Source organism: Bos javanicus, chromosome 23, assembly GCF_032452875.1.
Source record: "Bos javanicus breed banteng chromosome 23, ARS-OSU_banteng_1.0, whole genome shotgun sequence".
Taxonomy (NCBI): Eukaryota; Metazoa; Chordata; class Mammalia; order Artiodactyla; family Bovidae; genus Bos; species Bos javanicus.
In genome coordinates this window covers 24,550,391-24,568,999 of record NC_083890.1, presented here as the reverse complement: position 1 = coordinate 24,568,999, position 18,609 = coordinate 24,550,391, and the positions used below count along the sequence as shown (strand labels likewise).

Genomic DNA, 18,609 nt, shown 5'->3' with positions numbered 1-18,609 from the left:
CCCATGTTAATTGCTATGTGATTCTCTGATTCATTTTCTCTGCTGAATATTTTCCAATGTATTTGTCCCTCCTCCTATGGACAGACAGACAGGTTATTTCCTTTATTTGCTGTGACAAACAAGGCTGCAGTGTGGTCTTCTTGACAAGGCTGCAGTGTGTGCCTGGAAGGGGATTTCTTTTCAGTCAATCCTAAAGGTAATCAACCCTGCATATTTACTGGAAGGACTGATGCTGAAGCTCCAATACTCTGGCCACCTGATGCAAGGAACTGACTCATTGGAAAAGACCCTGATGCTGGGAGAGATAGAATGCAGGAGGAGAAGGGGGTGACAGAGGATGACATGGTTGGATGGCATCACTGACTCAATGGACATGAGTTTGAACAAACTGTGGGAGATAGTGAAGGACAGGGAAGTTTGGCATGCTGCAGTCCATGGGGTCGCAAAGCGTTGGACGTGACTGAGCAACCGAACAACTTCAGGTCTTGGGCCAAACTGTTCCCTTTACCTGGAAGGGCCTCCTCCCTATCTCTACCTCTGAAAACCTCACTCATCCCTAAAGTCACTTCTCAGAGGCTGATTCCTTCCGTGCCCTTCCAATCCACTGGGTCAAAGCAAAACCCCTTCTGCCACCTGCAGTTTGTGTCACAAAGTGATGCCATCACATACTTGTCCTGGGGTGGTTTGGGTACTTCTCCTATATCCCTAGCAGGCCTTATGAACAAGCACTGTCTCACATGACCTTAAGTCCATTTCCTTCACTTAGAGCCTGGCACATATATCTGTCTGGAGTGAACCCTCAGTGAATGAACACGGAGTCCACCGAGCTTGTTTTCCTTCTTTTGGTACTAAGTACTGCTCTCAGCGCTTCCCAGGTGGCTAAGTGGTAAAGAATCCACCAGCCGATACAGGATATGCAGGTTCAATCTGGGTCAGGAGGATCCCCTAGAGAAGGAAATGGCAACTCACTCCAGTATTCTTGCCTGGGAAATCCAAAGGACAGAGGAGCCTGGCGGGTCATAGTCCATGGGGTAGCAAAAGAGTTGGACATGACTTAGTGGCTAAACAACAACAACTGCTCTCAGCGTGGGATGACACATATCTAATGACAACAGTCTGCTGTATTCCTGTGCCTTTCCCCACAAGGGCAAAGAGAAGCCTGTCTTTACCATCTACATGCTGCGTTGGGAGAAGCCGGGCACTCTCAGCTTGATAACCACCTGGGGGCAGATGCCTGTAGGCAGCTGTGCGTGCGCACTCGAGTGCACTCATTCAGTCAGGTCTGACTCTTTGTGACCCCATGGAATGTAGCCCACCAGGCTCCTCCATCTATGGAATTCTCCAGGCAAGAATACTGGAGTGGGTTGCCATTCCTTCTCCAGGGGATCTTCCTGACCCAAGGATCAAACCTGCACTGCAGGCAGATTCTTTACCACTGAACCATCAGGGAAGCCCTCTGTAGACAGCTGCTTCTGCATAAAGATCAAGGGGAGAAATCTTCCTCCTCTTCAAAGCACCCAAGATATTACATTTATGCCAAAAATTTTGTAAGAATTTTGTTCAGGGAGTTCCCTGGTGGCAGTAGTTAGGATTCCAGGCTTTCATTGCCATGGCCCAAGTTCAATACCTGGTTGGAGAACTGAGATCCTGTAAGCCACATAGTGTGGCAAAAAAAAAAAAAGTATTTTGTTCAGAACTTAAAGCAAACTGAAGGCAGATAAGATTGTTACCAAAATACAGGGTGGGGTTTAGCAGGGGTCAGTTTCTGAGCTCGGTGCTGTGCCTTTTCAGCCAACAGATGCTCATTGCCATTGTGTAGGCAGCAGGTCATACAAGATGTCTGCTCCTCTTTCCTTTACCAGGCCCCTGTGACCTTAGCAATGATCCTGCAACTTTAGGCTGGGGAGAGAGTCACAAACAGCAAGTGTGTTTTCAATGGCTGCTGGCGTGGCTTCAGAATCCTCGGCCAGGGCCAGGATTGTGGGGGTGAAGGTGCCGGTCCACCTGCAGACGTTCATCATCCCCTCATCCCTCCAAGTTCAGTGCAATGGAGATGAGGGCATGGTAACAGACTTCTTCCTGATTCCAAAGTAGAGATTCGTGCTCATTGTACTTCTCAGTTAGGCATGGGAAAGGTTAAAACAGGAGATGTGAAAAAATCAGTTCAAGAATCCAATGCTGCAAGCCTCTTTCCATTTTTTCAGAAGTTCAAAGTAGTGACTTACATGATGGCAAGTTGATACCTGTGTATACCAGCCTCATAAATTAGTAATATAACATGTCCAGCTCACAGGACTTTTAGAAAGAGCTCACTATTCCATGCCATATGACCTACCAAACAGAGAAAAACAGAACAAGTACTCTCAAGCTGGCCTGCTTCTATTTGGATTGACAGAAATGTCAGCTGAAGCTCTGAAAATCCAAGTCTTATGGAGTTTAAAGCTCAGAGACAGGCTAAACAACAACATGCAAACTTAGGTGTAACTATAAAAAATCAAACTCCTGACTGTTGTTTGTAGGTTATGGTGTTTGTAGAAAGGGCAAGAACAACCAATTCTCTTTACTGTAATATAACCTCAAGTCTCAGATGACATCTGATTATAATCTGTGCAAACTGCTACCTGAGTGCCTGTTTTTCCAATTGAGTTGAAATGCGCATGTCCACAGTTTCTGCGTCAGCTGCGCACCCCGCCTCCCCGTGATTTTTACAGACACACACCAGGTGATCATCGCCTGGGTCTTGCCACACACCACCTGTGGGCCCTGGATGATTTAAATATCCATTGTATCACAGCTGAGAGACAGACAATGCCTTCCAGGCCTCGCTCAAATCTCATCTTCTTATGGAGGTGCAAATGAAAAAATGTTGCCTGCCATTCCAGTAAACAATGAATGCTGCCCACCATCAAGCGAACAGCCACTGCAGCTGCCCCCAACGGTGCATCCTGAGGGCAATTCAGGGTGGAGAGAACAGGTTTCTAGCCCTACAAAGTTTAAGATGCACATCTAAGGAATAATTTCAATGAGTGCAAAGGGTCTTGTCTCTTCCCAAAGATAGAAAAGCACTAAAATCATTAACTCGAGATATCTATTTTCTGTGACTAACAGTAACCTTTGATGTTCAATCACATGTTATGTTTTCAGCAAGAACTCCTATATAGCCTGGCTCCAGGGAATCCCCCTTAGGGTCTTTCGAAAGCATTTGCTGAGTGCTATGCTTTTTAAAAATTTTTTTAAATTTAAAACTTTTATGTGCTGTTATTTTTTTAAATTTATTTTTAATTAGAGGATAATTGCTCTACAGTGTTGTTGGTTTCTGCTGTACAACAATGTGAATGAGCCATCAGTATACATAGGTCCCCTCCCTCCTACCCACTCCCATCCCATCCCTCTAGGTTGTCACAGAGCACCAGGTCGAGCTCCCTGTGTCACACAGCAACTTCCCACTCACTAGCTAGCTATTTTATACACAGTAATGTATGTTTCAGCGCTGCTCTCTCAACTCGTCGCGCCATCTCCTTCTTCCCCTGCTATGCCCACAAGTCTGTTGTCCGTGTCTGCTATTTCTGAAGCACCTGGAATTTATTTTGTTTTTGACAGCTCACAAGAAATCTGTAAGAAATAAGGAGGGAACCCTAGTACACAGAAAACTTAGTCATTAACTGGAATGAGACATATTCAATGTCCATATGGTATCTCTGCTCAGCTATAACAAATATACCTCAAAATGAACACAACCAACCAAATGAACACAACCAACAACAGGTTTGGTCTCTTCCCTAAACCTATTTCTGTCCCATGTTCCTTGTTCCTGTTCAGTAAATAGCTTCACCAGGTGCTCAAGTCAGAAACCAGATATATATTTTTTTCCTTATCTCACTCCTCTTTATCTAGTTGCCAATAATTATTATTGAGGGTAGGAGGAGAATGGGGTGACAGAGGATGAGATGGTTGGATAGCATCACTGATTCAATGGATGTAAGTGTGAGCAAACTCTGCGAGATAGTGAAGGACAGGGAAGCCCGGTGTGCTGCAGTCCATAAAGTCTCAACGAGTTGGACAAGACTTCGTGACTGAACAACAATGACTCATATACGGAGCATTTATTCTATGCTGGGCACCATTCTAAGTTCTTTGCATATTATTAACTCACAACCACTACTTACCACTCTATGAAATGGGATCTGTTCTTTCTACCTGTTGTACAGATGACAAAAGAGGTTAAGAGTCCACCCAGTCAGGAAGTAGTGGAGCCAGAACCCAGAACCACGTAGGCTCACTGGAGAGGCCATGTCCGGAATGTCTGCACTATTCAGGAAATGATTTCTGTCTCAACTTCATTTATTCAAAGTGAAAAAGTGAAGTCGTGTCCGACTCTTTGCGACCCATGGACCGCAGCCTACCAGGATCCTCCGTCCATGGGATTTTCTTTCTTTCTTTTTTTTTTCTTACAAAAGTTTATTCTTAAATGTACAATAGGTTCCAAGACAACACTTCATTCTAGCTATAGGTGGCAACAGATATTACAGCAGGGAATCCAGGTGTTTAATCAGGAATGGAACTAAGGGTCATCATTGCCTCAGGCACAAGGAACAGCTTACTTTTTGCCGGATTTCTTAATTCCACCGGTGGCCAGGGGGCCTTTCCCCGCGGCCTTTGCTTTTAGCTCCTCAAGTTTCTTCTGCTCCTCCTCCTGCTTCTGCTTGAACGCCTTATCTTCCTCGTCCATCTCCTCGGCTTGCTTCTTGGGCTGCTTCAGGGGCTTCTTCTTGCCACGTTCGCGGCCCGACACGGCGCCTGCCGCCCCTTCCCCAGACCCTGCCACCGGACCGTCCATGGGATTTTCCAGGCAAGAGTGCTGGAGTGGATTGCCATTTCCTTCTCCAGGGGATCTTCCTGACCTAGGGTTCGAACCCGGGTTTCCCGCATCGTAGGCAGACGCTTTACCATCTGAGCCTTCTAAAATGCTGCTGCTGCTGCTGCTAAGTCGCTTTAGTAGTGTCCGACTCTGTGCGACCCCATAGACAGCAACCTACCAGGCTCCCCCGTTCTCCAGGCAAGAACACTGGAGTGGGTTGCCATTGCCTTCTCCTTCTAAAATTCATTAGTCCCTAAATGTGGAAGCAATAATTTTGATTATCAGAACTGTCCAGGTCCTTCATCTTCTGGATGCCAGTGGTCCTGATGCGGCTTGGGTAACAGAAGTACCGATGCTCAAGAAGATTGGACCATGTCTGCAGTGAACCTAGGGCTTTACTGGGAGGTTGTTCTTAAATAAAAGTTCTAACAGGACCTAATTTACTTGTGTTTTGATGTTTTTCCTTCAAAGTGGAATATGTCAGTAAGTATTAGTTTAACTGAAGACTTGATTAATCAAAGCTACATGGAAGCAGGTACACTGTCATTAATACCAACAAGGCACTTCCACTCCAAACACCATTAAGAAACAGACAACTTTTCCCTATTGGAGGCTGTATTGATGTCGGAGGCAAAGTAAGCTGGAAAGCAGAAGGCCCAAATCCTCTCCTCAAATTAAATGAATCACATACTTAAAAATAAACCACAATCCTTCTGGCACTAGTAGCGCCATCTGTAAACTGAGAATGCTAAAGGCCAGTGACTTGATATTTCTGAATTAAAGTTGAAAAAAAAAAAAAGAATGTCATTACAAGCCTAAAACAAGATAAATATGGGTCTAGAAAGTGTCACTTTCAAGTTTTAAGTTTACCCAGTATCTAATAACCAATTATATAAGCCCACCATCCGGTCAGCATTCAAATGAGATGATTTTAAACTCCAAGGAGTGCGTTCTCAAGTCCCAGGGTGCCAGTAGAAAACAAAAGCCACAATACCAGCCAGAAGCTATTCGAGCAAGTTCCACAGATCATATGGTCTTGGCCAGAGACAAGCACTTATTGTTGTGAGAAAACTCAAGGTCAGCACAGTACTTGCAGTTCCACTGCCCCATGCTCCCTTACACAAAGGATCCTAGTTATCTACTGAGAAGTTGCAATTATTCCCCAGCTTGCCATTTCAGCCTTACAGGCCACTTCTCCCACTCCAGAGAATTCAGCTAGTTTGGACATTCCTGAATAACAACCCCAAATAATGTTTGTTTTCTGGCTTACTTTTATATGACATCCTAAAAGACGGAAAAGGCTTCCCTGGTGACTAGTAAAGAATCCACTTGTAATGCAGGAGAACACCCGCAATGCAGAAGACACATGGGTTTGATTCCTGGGTTGGGAAGATCTTCTGGAGAAGGAGCTGGCAACCCACTCCAGTATTCTTGCCTGAGAAATCCCCAGGACAGAGGAGACTGGTGGGCTACAGTTCATGGTATCTCAAAGAGTCGGACACGACTTAGTGACTAAACCACCAACCAACAAAAGATGGAGAAAGCAAAAAATAATAGTGTATGTGTGCTCACTTGTGTCTGACTCTTTGTGACCCCATGGGCTATAGCATGCCAGGCTCCTCTGTTTGTGGAATTTTCCAGGCAAGAATACTGTAGTGGGTTGCCATTTCCTTCTCCAGTAGATCTTCCTAACCCAGAGACTGAACCTGTGTCTCTTGTGCCTCCTGCATTGGCAGGCAGGTTCTTTACCATTGCGCCACCTAGGAAGCCCAAAATAGTAAGCTAGAAGAGATTTCAGCTTAAGTGTGATTTTTAGATAAGCATTGCCAGATAAAAGTACACAGTTAAGAGGAGAAGGATTCTAAATCCAGCCTGATTTTTTTAAAGAAATACCTTTAAAATACTCGGCCAGTGTAATGCTTTCTTTGATCTATAAGTTTCACCCCCTTTCCCTTCTTTTGCTCTCAGTAGCCAGCCGAGACTTCTGAAATGGAGAAGTACCTCTGCTGGTCCTTGCTGGTACTTCAGAATGAGCTCTTTCTTGCAAAAAAAGACTTTTCTTGACTTTTTCTTGTAAAAGAATGTGCTGTGGATTAAAACAAGAGAAAATCACACTTGTGCACACCAGCCTGATCCTAACCACCGAGAGAGCAGCTTGGCCTCTTCTGTTAATCTTCCTGGAGGTAGCCAGGTCTGCAGCGGTAGGCCAGTCCATTATCTATAATATGATCATAAATACTTATCACCTCTTCTGTCAAAGAAGTCCCATTGCTTCATAGGCATTATCTTAACACCCTCCAAATGTCTTCAAAAGGATGTTAGTCAGCTGAGAGTGAGTTAATTATAAATAGGCACTAAGTTTCTCCTTCTTGCATCTCATTAAACTACAAGAAATCTCAATTCAGCTTAATATTAATACAACTGCTCTATTGGATTAGCAACTCCTAAATGACAGGCTGTGGGCTCCCATTTCCTTTGTATTCCCCGGTGGGCATTAAACATTCTGGTTCTCCATAAAAAGGATGACTTTAATTAGTCTCACTGACTCACCAACCAAACTACAAACCCAATGCACAAGCCCACTACGGGTCGGAAAGGGAGAGTCAGCACCTCCAATTCCTCTGTGAACCATCAGGGTTAAAACATTTCCCTGTCATCTGCTTTCCAGAAAGGGTTTAGTGTTCTTGAGTGGTAACACATTCCCTCCCTTTGATCTGATTTTTGGGGAAAGAGGAGAGCTGGTCCTATCTGTTAAAGACCTAATGTGACCCATTTTAGTCTGGGAAGGGCTTTAAAGATCACTTACTTAGGAAAGGGCAAATAGGTGTCAACCCTTGGTAACTGGCTTCCTGGGGTCCTGCACTGAGAGGCACCCCTCCCCCCGACCTCACCAGTGAGCTCCAGGGAAGCTGCTGTGATCCATGTACAAGTCTGCCACCAACCCCGGGCTCAGGAGGGGGCCAGGGCACAAAGCCATGTATTTGCCATCCCTGAGCTGATTGTATGACAAAGAGCTAGCAATTCCTAGTCTACTGTTTTCCTTAATTTAGTTTTTCAAAAAGTAGAAGTCACAGCAGTCATAAAAAAAGAAAAAAAAACAATATTTATGTTTTTACAACAACAGTTTTAAGGAAAATAGATGTTCCCTGAAAAAGACACTGGCAAAGGTCCTCACTGGTGTTCCTAGAGACAGTCAAAGGCAGAATTTCTAGACACATCTTCACCTACACCCTGACAAGGACCACCACTAAGAGCCTCATGGGTGAGAGGACTGAGAAGGACTGGGTGGTTCTTCTGTGGTTCCTGGCTTCTGCTATTAGACTTCACAGGGATCAGGGAAAGAAAAGAAACAGATTTGAGAATCACTTAAAAGGGAGCGATTCCTGAACTTCCCTGGTGGTACAGGGGATAAGAATCCGCCTGTCAGTGTAGGGACACGGGTTCGATCCCTGGTATGGGAAGATTCCACATGCCGTGGAGCAACTAAGGCCTGCTCATATCACGACTGCTGAGCCCGTGTGGTGCAACTGTTCAGGCCAGTGCGCCTAGAGCCTGTGCTCTGCAACAAGAGAAGCCACTACGATGAGAAGCCCGCGCACTGCAATGAGTAGCCCCTGCTCGCCACAGCTAGAGAAAAGCCTGCAAAGCAATGAAGACCCAGTGCAACCAAAAATTAATAAAAATTTTTAAAAAGATGTAAAAAAAAAAAAAAAGTGATTCCCAAAGCCAAAGAAAAGTATTAAACAGAAAAATCAATGTGATGCTCATTTTGATAGGGGGAATAATGGAGAATCAGTTTCTTGAACTTGAGCTAGCAAAGCTCTTAGATCAGTCAGTCAATAGTATTCACATGTTTTCTGCTCTGTTCTTAACACTGATGGACCAAATGGGCACACACAAGGCAAATGACATGGTTCCTTTCCCCGCAAGCTTATATAATCTCTCTGCCTCTCCCCTGCGGTGGGTTTGGGCGCCAGAGGCCAGCTCAGGCCTCTGGAGAGCAGCTGGCCTCCCAACATCTACTCTGTGTTGTCAGCCAACTGCTCCCAGGTGAGAGGAACGTTTTTGGCAGCAGCCGTAGTACACAGCAGGCAAGAGACCTTAAGAAAAGGCAAGGGAGAGGAGGCAGGCATGTGATTCTGGAGACAAATAAACACAATTAGCTATGCTAGAAACAAACTGAAAAGACTCAGTGGGAAGGCTGATTCCTTCTGCCAAGAGAGAAAAACCAAAGGAAAATTCATTTTAAAAGAAACCTTTTACTTCCCCTTGGCAGCCAGAGCACCATGACAATCATATTTTCTGTGAAGTCCTTTTCATTATGGGCTTTTCCACCCTTTCAAACACTAGCACAATCAAGGTTTTTGACTGCTTTATCAGTCTTGCTGCCCAAAGAGAATCCATGAATATTTCAGGTCGATCCTTTCATACCTGGAGATGACAATTATAAGACTTTCACAGCCGTTCTGTCCCTGTGTACCTAAACAGACCCTACCTGTAACAATGACTGGGTGATTGAATTCATAGAAATCAATAGTGTTGTCCCTAGGGGTCTATTTTTCCACTTCCAGAATCCAATCCTGTAGTGGAGGATTAGCTACAGCAGAGGGGTCTAATGGCTACCCTAACAGGATATGGTGTTTAATAGGACAGGCCCTGGAGTTAGGCAACTTGGATTTGAATCCTGACTCTGCCTTGGATGACCTTGCTGCTAAGTCACTTCAGTCATGTCCGACCCTTAGCGACCCCATGGACTGTAGCCCACCAGGCTGCTCCATCCATGGGATTCCCCAGGCAAGAGTACTGGAGTGGGGTGCCATTGCCTTCTGCTGTGTTCACCTGCTGCTGCTGCTGCTAAGTCGCTTCAGTTGTGTCTGACTCTGTGCGACCCCATAGACGGCAGCCCACCAGGCTCCCCCATCCCTGGGATTCTCCAGGCAAGAACACTGGAGTGGGTTGCCATTTCCTTCTCCAATGCATGAAAGTGAAAAGTGAAAGTGAAGTCGCTCAGTCGTGTCCTACTCTTAGCGACCCCATGGACTGCAGCCTGCCAGGCTCCTCCGTCCATGGGATTTTCCAGGCAAGAGTACTAGAGTGGGGTGCCATTGCCTTCTCCATGCATGACCTTGGGAATATAATTTAACCTCCTTGTGCCTCACTGTTCACCTATAAAATAAGGATATGGAGGTACCTGACTAACAGGGTTGTTGACATTTAAAGAATTACGATAAAAGAGCCCTCATCTTTTAGAAATCCATTCTGAAATGCTCACAGATCATGATATGATGGCTGGGGTTTGCTTCAAAATTGTCTGGAGGTAAGGTGTATGCAGAGAAGTTGGCCATGAGTTGGTAACTGTTGAAGCTGCGGGATGGTTGCACATGGAGGTATATTCTACCATTCTATCCGCCTCTGCTGGAAATGTTCCATAATAGTAAGTTTAAGAGAGAGGGATGATAGTACAGATAAAAACTGCTAGCAAACATGTGCTCAACTAATGCGATCTGCCCTAGATCAGAGGAAGCCTCGAGGCTGTCGTTCCCAGGTCCAAAAGACAGGGATGCCTGCCTCGCTAGAGACATGGGTGGGCTCTGGGACAAGCAAGGTGGCGGGTCAGGGGGTTGCAGCTGAGATCTTCACTGTCACTCTAGGCTACCCATTATTGCCCAGCATTTTCATTATCAAACCTGTTTGTGTTTTTTTTTTTGGCTGCACTGTGAAGCATGTGGGATCTTAGTTCCGTACTGCCTGCAGTAGCGGTGCCAAGTCTTAACCACTGAGGATGTGTTGTGTGTGTTTTAGTCATTAAGTCGTGTCCGACTCTTGCGATCCCATGGACTGTGCCTGCCAGGCTCCTCTGTCCATGGGATTCTCCAGGCAAGAATACTAAAGTCGGTTGCTATTTCCTTTCCGGGGGATCTTCCCGACCCAGGAATTGAACCCGGGTCTAGTCAAGGCTATGGTTTTTCCCGTGGTCATGTATGGATGTGAGAGTTGGACTGTGAAGAAGGCTGAGCACTGAAGAATTGATGCTTTTCAACTGTGGTGTTGGAGAAGACTCTTGAGAGTCCCTTGGACTGCAAGGAGATCCAACCAGTCCATCCTAAAGGAGATCAGTCCTGGGTGTTCATTGGAAGGACTGATGCTGAAGCTGAAACTCCAATACTTTGGCCACCTCATGCAAAGAGTTGACTCATTGGAAAAGACCCTGATGCTGGGAGGGATTGGGGGCAGGAGGAGAAGGGGACGACAGAGGATGAGATGGTTGGATGGCATCACCGACTCGATGGACATGAGTTTGCGTGAACTCTGGGGGTTGGTGATGAACAGGGAGGCCTGGCATGCTGTGATTCATGGGGTTGCAAAGAGTTGGACACAACTGAGTGACTGAAATGAGCTGAACTCCTGCATTGCAGGCAGATGATTTACCAACTGAGCTATGAGGGAAGTCCAACCACCAGGGAAGTCCCATCGTACTTGTGTCAAAGTGATCATTATTAGTCTTCCATGCTTTGAAAGTAAGTCAACCACATCCATTCAATGATTCATGACCCTGTATCATTTAGTCAGTTACACCTAATCTCAGGTTAGAGTTTAGAAGAGCTGGCAGGTGGCTCCAAATGAAGCTACTATCACCTGAGCTAAAAGCAAAGGATTGCCAAGTTTTGATGGTCTGTGCAGCTATTTGACACACACATATGTGGCTTTGTAGGCATAGGAAATCATGAAAAAAAGCTCGATGCACCACCCCGAGACCCTGCCCCCTGCCCCCAGAGCCAATGCTTCCAGTAGGTTCAAGGAACCACATATATAAATTTAGCAACTCCCACCTTCTGGAATCTGTTATATAGGGTGATGAACTGAGCAGACAGGAAATCCCACCCTGGACCCATTCCAGGCTATAGAAGCTTTGTAAAGGAGCCCTAAATTAAACACAAACTCATCTGCCACAGGCCCTTTCACAAATAATGAATCTATAACCAGCTCTGACACTTTCTAACTATAGTGACCTTGGGCGAGCCACTTCCTTTCTTTTTCTCATTGGTAAACTGGGATCTCTCTCTCCTAAATTTGTTTCAAGCAGTAGAGACAACGTAAAGAAACATTGCACTGCACAATGCCTGGCACATAGGAATCTTCAATAGAGTAGGTATTCGTCAAAATAGTAGGTATTTTGTGTTTCAGTATGCCTTCACACACACGAGCATATAATTATTATTACATCCTGTGGAATTAGGTTAATGTATCTAGACACAATGGTCCTCCAGGCCATGAGACACATCACAGCCACATAACTGTAAACAGTCTAATATTTTCTTTTTCTTTCATGGGACAAAATTGTGCATGCACTTCATGAATTAATCTGAACCTCTTCAGCACAATGAGATCTGACGAATCCGTTTCTACCTGCTGAAATGCTGCCCAGTTTCAATGAAATTCTTGGCACTTTATACCCGAACCTGTCTGGGTGACATTCTACAACTGCAGCCAATTCCAATCCCAGCATGAGTCCATGCATGAAACTAACTAATGCCACTTTATAAAGTGCTCAGGGTTCCTGGCAACTCAAGAGAACAATATTGATGCCCTCATCTTGCTTAAGTGCAGGAACAGCAAGGCTAAGATTGAACTCCTGGAATGAATCCTTTGGACAGGGTGAAATACACCATGGAGAATTTAAATTTTCTAATTCAAGAGCCATTACACTCAACATTGATTTTTACATCCTCCTCTTTTTTTCTTCCATAATTTATACAAGCAATTTGAGTCTAAAAGGAAAATGAGATTTTACCAACAAAGTTTTATTTCTCACAAAAAGTATGACCTACAGGCAACATTTAGCAGAGTATTTCTATTCCATCTTCAAGTGGTTTGGGGAACAGTAGCCCTCTCCCAGTTTCTGTGCTACGGATTGATCTTGAACCTCTTGGGAAATTCTCTTAGCCTCCAGAGAGCAGGTGCTAAGAATAGGGCAAATACATAGCTTCAGGTTACTGGTGAAAAGCAACAAATTATCCGTTCCTTAAAAATTAGGATGGGGGTGGGTCAGGAGCCTTCCTTGGTTGTCCAGTGGCTAAGACTCTGTACTCCTGATCCAGGGGGCCTGGGTTGAATCCCTGGTCAGGGAAGTAGATCCCACATGCTGATTAAAGACCCTGCATGCTGAAACTAAGACCCACAAATGCCAAATAAATAAATAAAAATACTTTTAAAAAAGAATTGAGTTTTTTCTTGCTTGCTTTTCTTAATTCTGGACTACATCACCATAAGTGGAAATAAATGTCACTGCCCTTAACGCTAATATCTCAAGACCAACCCTTAAACTCTTAAATCAATAACCCTAGCTCTGATTGCCTTTAGGTTCTTACAGTCCCAGGAACCAGCTCAGCCTGGAAAGTGGGGAGAACTTGACTCTTCTCTGGGTGTGCTTGTCTTGAAACCTTGACATCTTCCATTACCTTTATTATAGATGACCATTCTTCATAATCATCATTAATTCACTCATTCAACAAACACTGGTCTGCTGAGGTATGGAGTCCTTCTCACATAAGAGAAAAGGGACAGTTTATTAGTTATCTAGATGGCTTGGAGCTTGTACCCTCCCAGACACTCCGAGGACACACCCTGAGCCCCAGGCTTAACTCAACCTGATCATCCAACCCAGGTGACTTCCAGCAGAATGTGGTTCCCCACCTTTGGGGAACTGGGGTTCTGAATGTCATGTGGGCTAACGTGAGGTCTTGTTCTTCCATGCTAAGCTCCTGAGTACAACCAACTGTCTGTACTTCTGTTTACACATGGCCTGAGCTTTGTTTCAGCTCTGTGCTCAGGTATGAGAAAGCCTTGAGGAATCCTTTCCCCACCTGCTTCTGAAGCACAGCATCCTCCCTTAAGTACTCACCTCCAAACTGTAACCTCCACAAGGGCGGGGACTGCATTTGAGTTCAACATTCCATCTTTACCCGTGTTTAGCATGGACCCCAGCCCTGGTAAGGCTTTAATACTGATAAATGAGTGAGTGGATAAATAAACAAATGAACAAAATAGCCTTTGCTTCCCAGACTACTGGGAAGTCTATCCAATCTCACTCCACAGGGTCAGTCTTCAGGTTCCTTCTCAGCTAGAACTACCAGGCCAGACCCAAGGATGGCCTAACCCACAGGTTGCTCAAGGGTCAACTCTATGTTTCCTGGTATCAGTAGGTGTTCAGTCAATAGTTATTTTGATGCATTATTTGAAGTTGCATCAAGGCCATGCTCCAACTACATCAGAAGAGACAGAAAGATGTGGTGGACAGAGCCCTGTAGCAGTAATCAGAAGTCCTGGGTTTGAGTCCATGTTGCCCCTTTTCTCACTGTGACTTTGACAAATTTCTCTTCTCTCCAGCCCCAGGTTTCCTTCATCTGTATGAAAGAATCAATATAATGATATCTGCGTTCCATGGCTCACAGAGTGACTGCAGAAGTTGTATTTGACAAGGTATATAAAAGCAGTTAGAAAACTGTCTAGCAGAAACACATACAGAAATATCTCAAGAGGCAATTTGCCAACATTAATTAAATACCTCTAAGGCTCTAAAATAAAGTTTTCAAACTTTTTTGACTACAGCCCTTTGGAAAGAACATATTTTACATCACAAGCAAGTGATACATTCATCATAAAATAAACATTTAACAAAACACTACTTATGTTACTCTCATTTTTAGTTTGGCTCTCTTTTCTTTCGTTTTCCTCTCTCTTTCTTCCTTTTTCTTAAATGCAGGTCATTAATTTCACAAGGCATGGTTCTGAATCTCAGGAGCATCTTAAAAAATGTGATGCCCTAGCCCTCCCCACTGAGAGTCCGAATCAACTGTCTTGGTGGGGCCTGGGCATCTGAATTCTTAGAAAGCCCCAGGTACTTCTATTGTACAGCCAGGACTGAGAACCACAGAACTGATGGTTTCTAGCTCACAGCTGAAAAACCACTCCATTTGTTTACTTCTGGGTCTGCTAAACACTCTCGGAATGTCATCCCACCCCCATCCCGCTGAGGCGCCTCTGGTTGCTTGAATGGACCACTCACTCCTCTGGCTCAAAGTGCAAAGGAAAAACAGCAAAGCAGGAAGGTCAAAGTGGGGCCTGAGCTTCATGGGCGGCCTCCTTTGTCCTCCCCGGATGGCCAAGAAGGCCCACGAAGAGCAAAACCTGCAGCGGACTTGGAGTATTTCATTAAAAGTGAAGGGACCCGCCAAGAACTTTTGCTCGAGGAGAAGAGGCTAAGAAAAAGTAAAGAGAAACTGCCAGACACCAGGGCTGCTCACAGTAGAAGAAGTTGTGCCTGTGCAGAGATAGGGGTCCCAGTAGAGCCCAGAAGACAAGTTGGGAGGTGTGGGGTGGGGGGAGGACTTCACCACCTAGCCTTCTCCTCCTTCCACGTGTGGAGGAGGAAACAGAGAGCTCCTCCAACCTCAGCTCATCTCTGCCCTCCAGAAAACAGGTCCAAAGCACTGCCTTGCTCACCTGGTTGGAGGCAACTGCAGCCCACTGCCAGCAGAACCAGAATGCAGAAGGAACCACAGACACAGGTAGTTCTGTGTCCCTGCCCTACCTACTCTAGGACACATGGATGGGATCAGGAAACCTGACCTGGATCTGTGCACCATGGGTGCAAAGCCAAAGCTATGTCTTTGATGCATAGTCCCTGGACTGACTAACCAGACATTATACTAAGAGTTACCATTTACTGGGCAACTCTGTGAGCTAAGTATTTTATATACACTATCCCATCTAATTGCACAACAGCATTTCAGACCTGCATTTTTAAGGAGCTCAGCCAGGGTCATTCTAGGATGCTAACACTGGTTGGTCCCCACTCCAGATCCCTTAATCTAGTTCAGGATCTCTCAGCACTACTGCCATTTGAAATGAAAATGAAAGTCGCTCAGTCATGTCCAACTCTTTGTGAACCCGTGAACTATATAGCCCATGGAACTGTCCACACCAGAATGCTGGAGTGGGTTCCCTTCTCCAGGGGATCTTCCCAACCCAGGGATCGAATCCAGGTCTCCCACATTGCAGGCGGATTCTTTACCAGTTAAGCCACCAGGGAAGCCCAAGAATACTGGAGGGAGTAGCCTATCCCTTCTCCAATGGATCTTCCCAACCCAGGAATTGAACTGGGGTCTCCTGCATTGCAGGGGGATTCTTTACAAGCTGAGCTACCTGGAAAATTCTTTGCTGTGAAGGGCTATTGCATGCATTATACAACATCTAGCAGCATTTCTGGCCTCTACCCATTAGATGCCAGTAACATCTCTCTCCTTTCCAGCTATGAAAATCAAAAATATCTCTGCTGCTGCTGCTGCTGCTGCTGCGTCGCTTCAGTCGTGTCCAACTCTGTGCCACCCCACAGACAGCAGCCCACCAGGCTCCCCCGTCCCTGGGATTCTCCAGGCAAGAATACTGGAGTGGGTTGCCATTTCCTTCTCCAGTGCATGAAAGCGAAAAGTGAAAGGAAGTCGCTCAGTCGTGTCCGACTCTTCACGACCCCATGGACTGCAGCCTACCAGGCTCCTCTGCCCATGGGATTTTCCAGGCAAGAGTACTGGAGTGGGTTGCCATTGCCTTCTCAGAAAAATATCTCTAGACATTGTCAAATATCCTGGCAGCCTGGGGGTGAAAGGGATGTAAAATCGTTGCCCCTGCTCCTTATTAAGAACACCTGCTCTAATCTCAATCGCCCTGTGGTATTGTTTCCTGGGTGTGAACTACCATTCAGAACACAGACAGAGCAAAGGCCAAATGCCACTATAGAAGGGATAAACAACAAAAATAGCCCCATCCTACAGTTATACAGTGGCCCCTCAGTGTCTATGGGGATTGCTTCCAGGATCCTCCTGGCATACCAAAATCTGTGCATGCTCAAGTCCTTTATGTACAATGGCACAGTATTTGCATGTAACCTACCCACATCCACCCACATACTTTAAAACATCTCTAGATTACTTATATTACCTAATACAAAGTAAATGTTATGTGAATAGCTGTAAATACAATGTAACTGTTTTGTGTAAAATAAATGCTGTGTAAGTAGTTGCCTGGGCATGACAAGTTCAAGTTTTGTTTTCTGGAACTTTCTGGGATTTTTCTTTTAACTTTTTGTTTTGTATTGGGATATAGCCTATTAACAATGCTGTGATAGTTTTAGGTGAACTGAGAAGGGATTTAGCCATACATTGGAAACGACTACGACACTGGGAGGGATTGGGGGCAGGAGGAAAAGGGGACGACAGAGGATGAGATGGCTGGATGGCATCACCGACTCAATGGACATGAGTTTGAGTGAACTCTGGGAGATGGTGATGGACAGGGAGGCCTGGAATGCTGCGATTCATGGGGTCGCAAAGAGTCGGACACGACTGAGCGACTGAACTGAACTGATACATGTATTCATGCTCCCCCCAAATTCCCCTGGGATTTTTTTTTTCCCTGACTATTTTCTGACATTTATTTCAACTGACATTTTAAGGCTAGACAAGAAAAATTTAAACAAAAACATTTTCTCTGACCTTTGGCCTCCTCCCTCCCATCCACTGGTCATTGTATATCTGCATTATGCATTAACCAGATTCCCCAATGGCAGAAATCCCTGCTCAATCAGAAAGATCACTTGTGCTTCTTCTGGCAGTCACACAACTCTTTAGAAAACATTACTTTGTCAATCGTTAAGAAGTCATGATAACCCACCTTCATCTTCTACCTGTAGACATCTTTGGTGAGCTTTATGTACAATACCAATATATCATTTGCCTTAAATATAGCAACTGGTATAGAATAGACTGGTCAGAGAACCTGGGGAGATATTGGGTCACATCTAATGGAAGCTCTTCACTTAGATACTTACTTATGACCTTATTAATGCCACTAGCTGCATTACTTGTATTCTTCCTATTGAATAAGATGATTGTTTCTTGCATGACCAAATATGTGGCCAAAGGTCTGGTAAAATTAATGATGATTCAGTTCAGTTCAGTCGCTCAGTCGTGTCTGACTCTTTGCGACCCCATGAACCACAGCACGCCAGGCCTCCCTATCCATCACCAACTCCCGGAGTCCACCCAAACCCATGTCCATGGAGTCGGTGATGCCATCCAACCATCTCATCCTCTGTCGTCCCTTCTCCTCCTGCCCTCAATCTTTCCCAGCATCAGGGTCTTTTCAAATGAGTCAGCTCTTTGCATCAGGTGGCCAAAGTATTGAAGTTTCAGCTTCAACATCAGTCCTTCCAATGAACACCCAGGACTGATCTCCTTTAGGATGGACTGGTTGGATCTCCTTGCAGTCCAAGGAAGCCTCAAGCATCTTCTCCAACACCACAGTTCAAAAGCATCAATTCTGCGCTCAGCTTTCTTTACAGTCCAACTCTTACATCCATACATGACCACTGGAAAAACCATAGTCTTGACTTGACGGACCTTTGTTGACTAGGTGACTTGAAATGATTGACGAAATATACAATTCTATAAGATCGATGATTATAATAGTGTAACTCTAGATGTGGGAAGAAGCAACAAGAGGAAACCATTTCCCGGACAATATTACAGGCTGGCCAGAGGCTCTGGCTACTGTTAACAGAGTCTTGTCCACCAAGAGCACATTGAGAAGCCTATCAAAGAAATCCTTGCCCAACCTGGGAAGGAGCGTTCCTGGCATCATGAGACAAAGTGGTCACAAAATGCCTCCCAAATCATGGTCGAAACTAAGACTGA

At 45.1% G+C, this 18,609-nt stretch overlaps 2 protein-coding genes across 4 annotated transcripts in view; both read right to left on the bottom strand.

Moving 5' to 3' along the window:
* The window catches only part of PAQR8 (progestin and adipoQ receptor family member 8), a 48,790-nt gene that overhangs the window by 24,673 nt on the left and 5,508 nt on the right, over positions 1–18,609 (bottom strand). The window contains exon 2 of one of the 3 annotated variants that reach the window (XM_061398417.1): positions 6,752–6,944. The exons of 1 other annotated variant lie outside the window; for it this stretch is intronic. The gene's annotated coding sequence lies outside the window, so the exon portion shown is untranslated. The remainder of the gene's footprint in view (positions 1–6,751; positions 6,945–18,609) is intronic. One more of the 3 variants, XM_061398418.1, reaches the window with a different exon arrangement.
* On the bottom strand, positions 4,425–5,967 carry LOC133236411 (translation machinery-associated protein 7-like). The gene has a single exon (XM_061398419.1). It carries the CDS (start codon positions 4,835–4,837, stop codon positions 4,598–4,600), a length of 240 nt encoding a protein of 79 aa, XP_061254403.1. The 5' UTR covers positions 4,838–5,967; the 3' UTR covers positions 4,425–4,597.

Excerpts from the sequence above, each read along its gene's own strand:
- LOC133236411 (XM_061398419.1), bottom strand. The coding sequence starts at position 4,837 with ATGGACGGTCCGGTGGCAGGGTCTGGGGAAGGGGCGGCAGGCGCCGTG.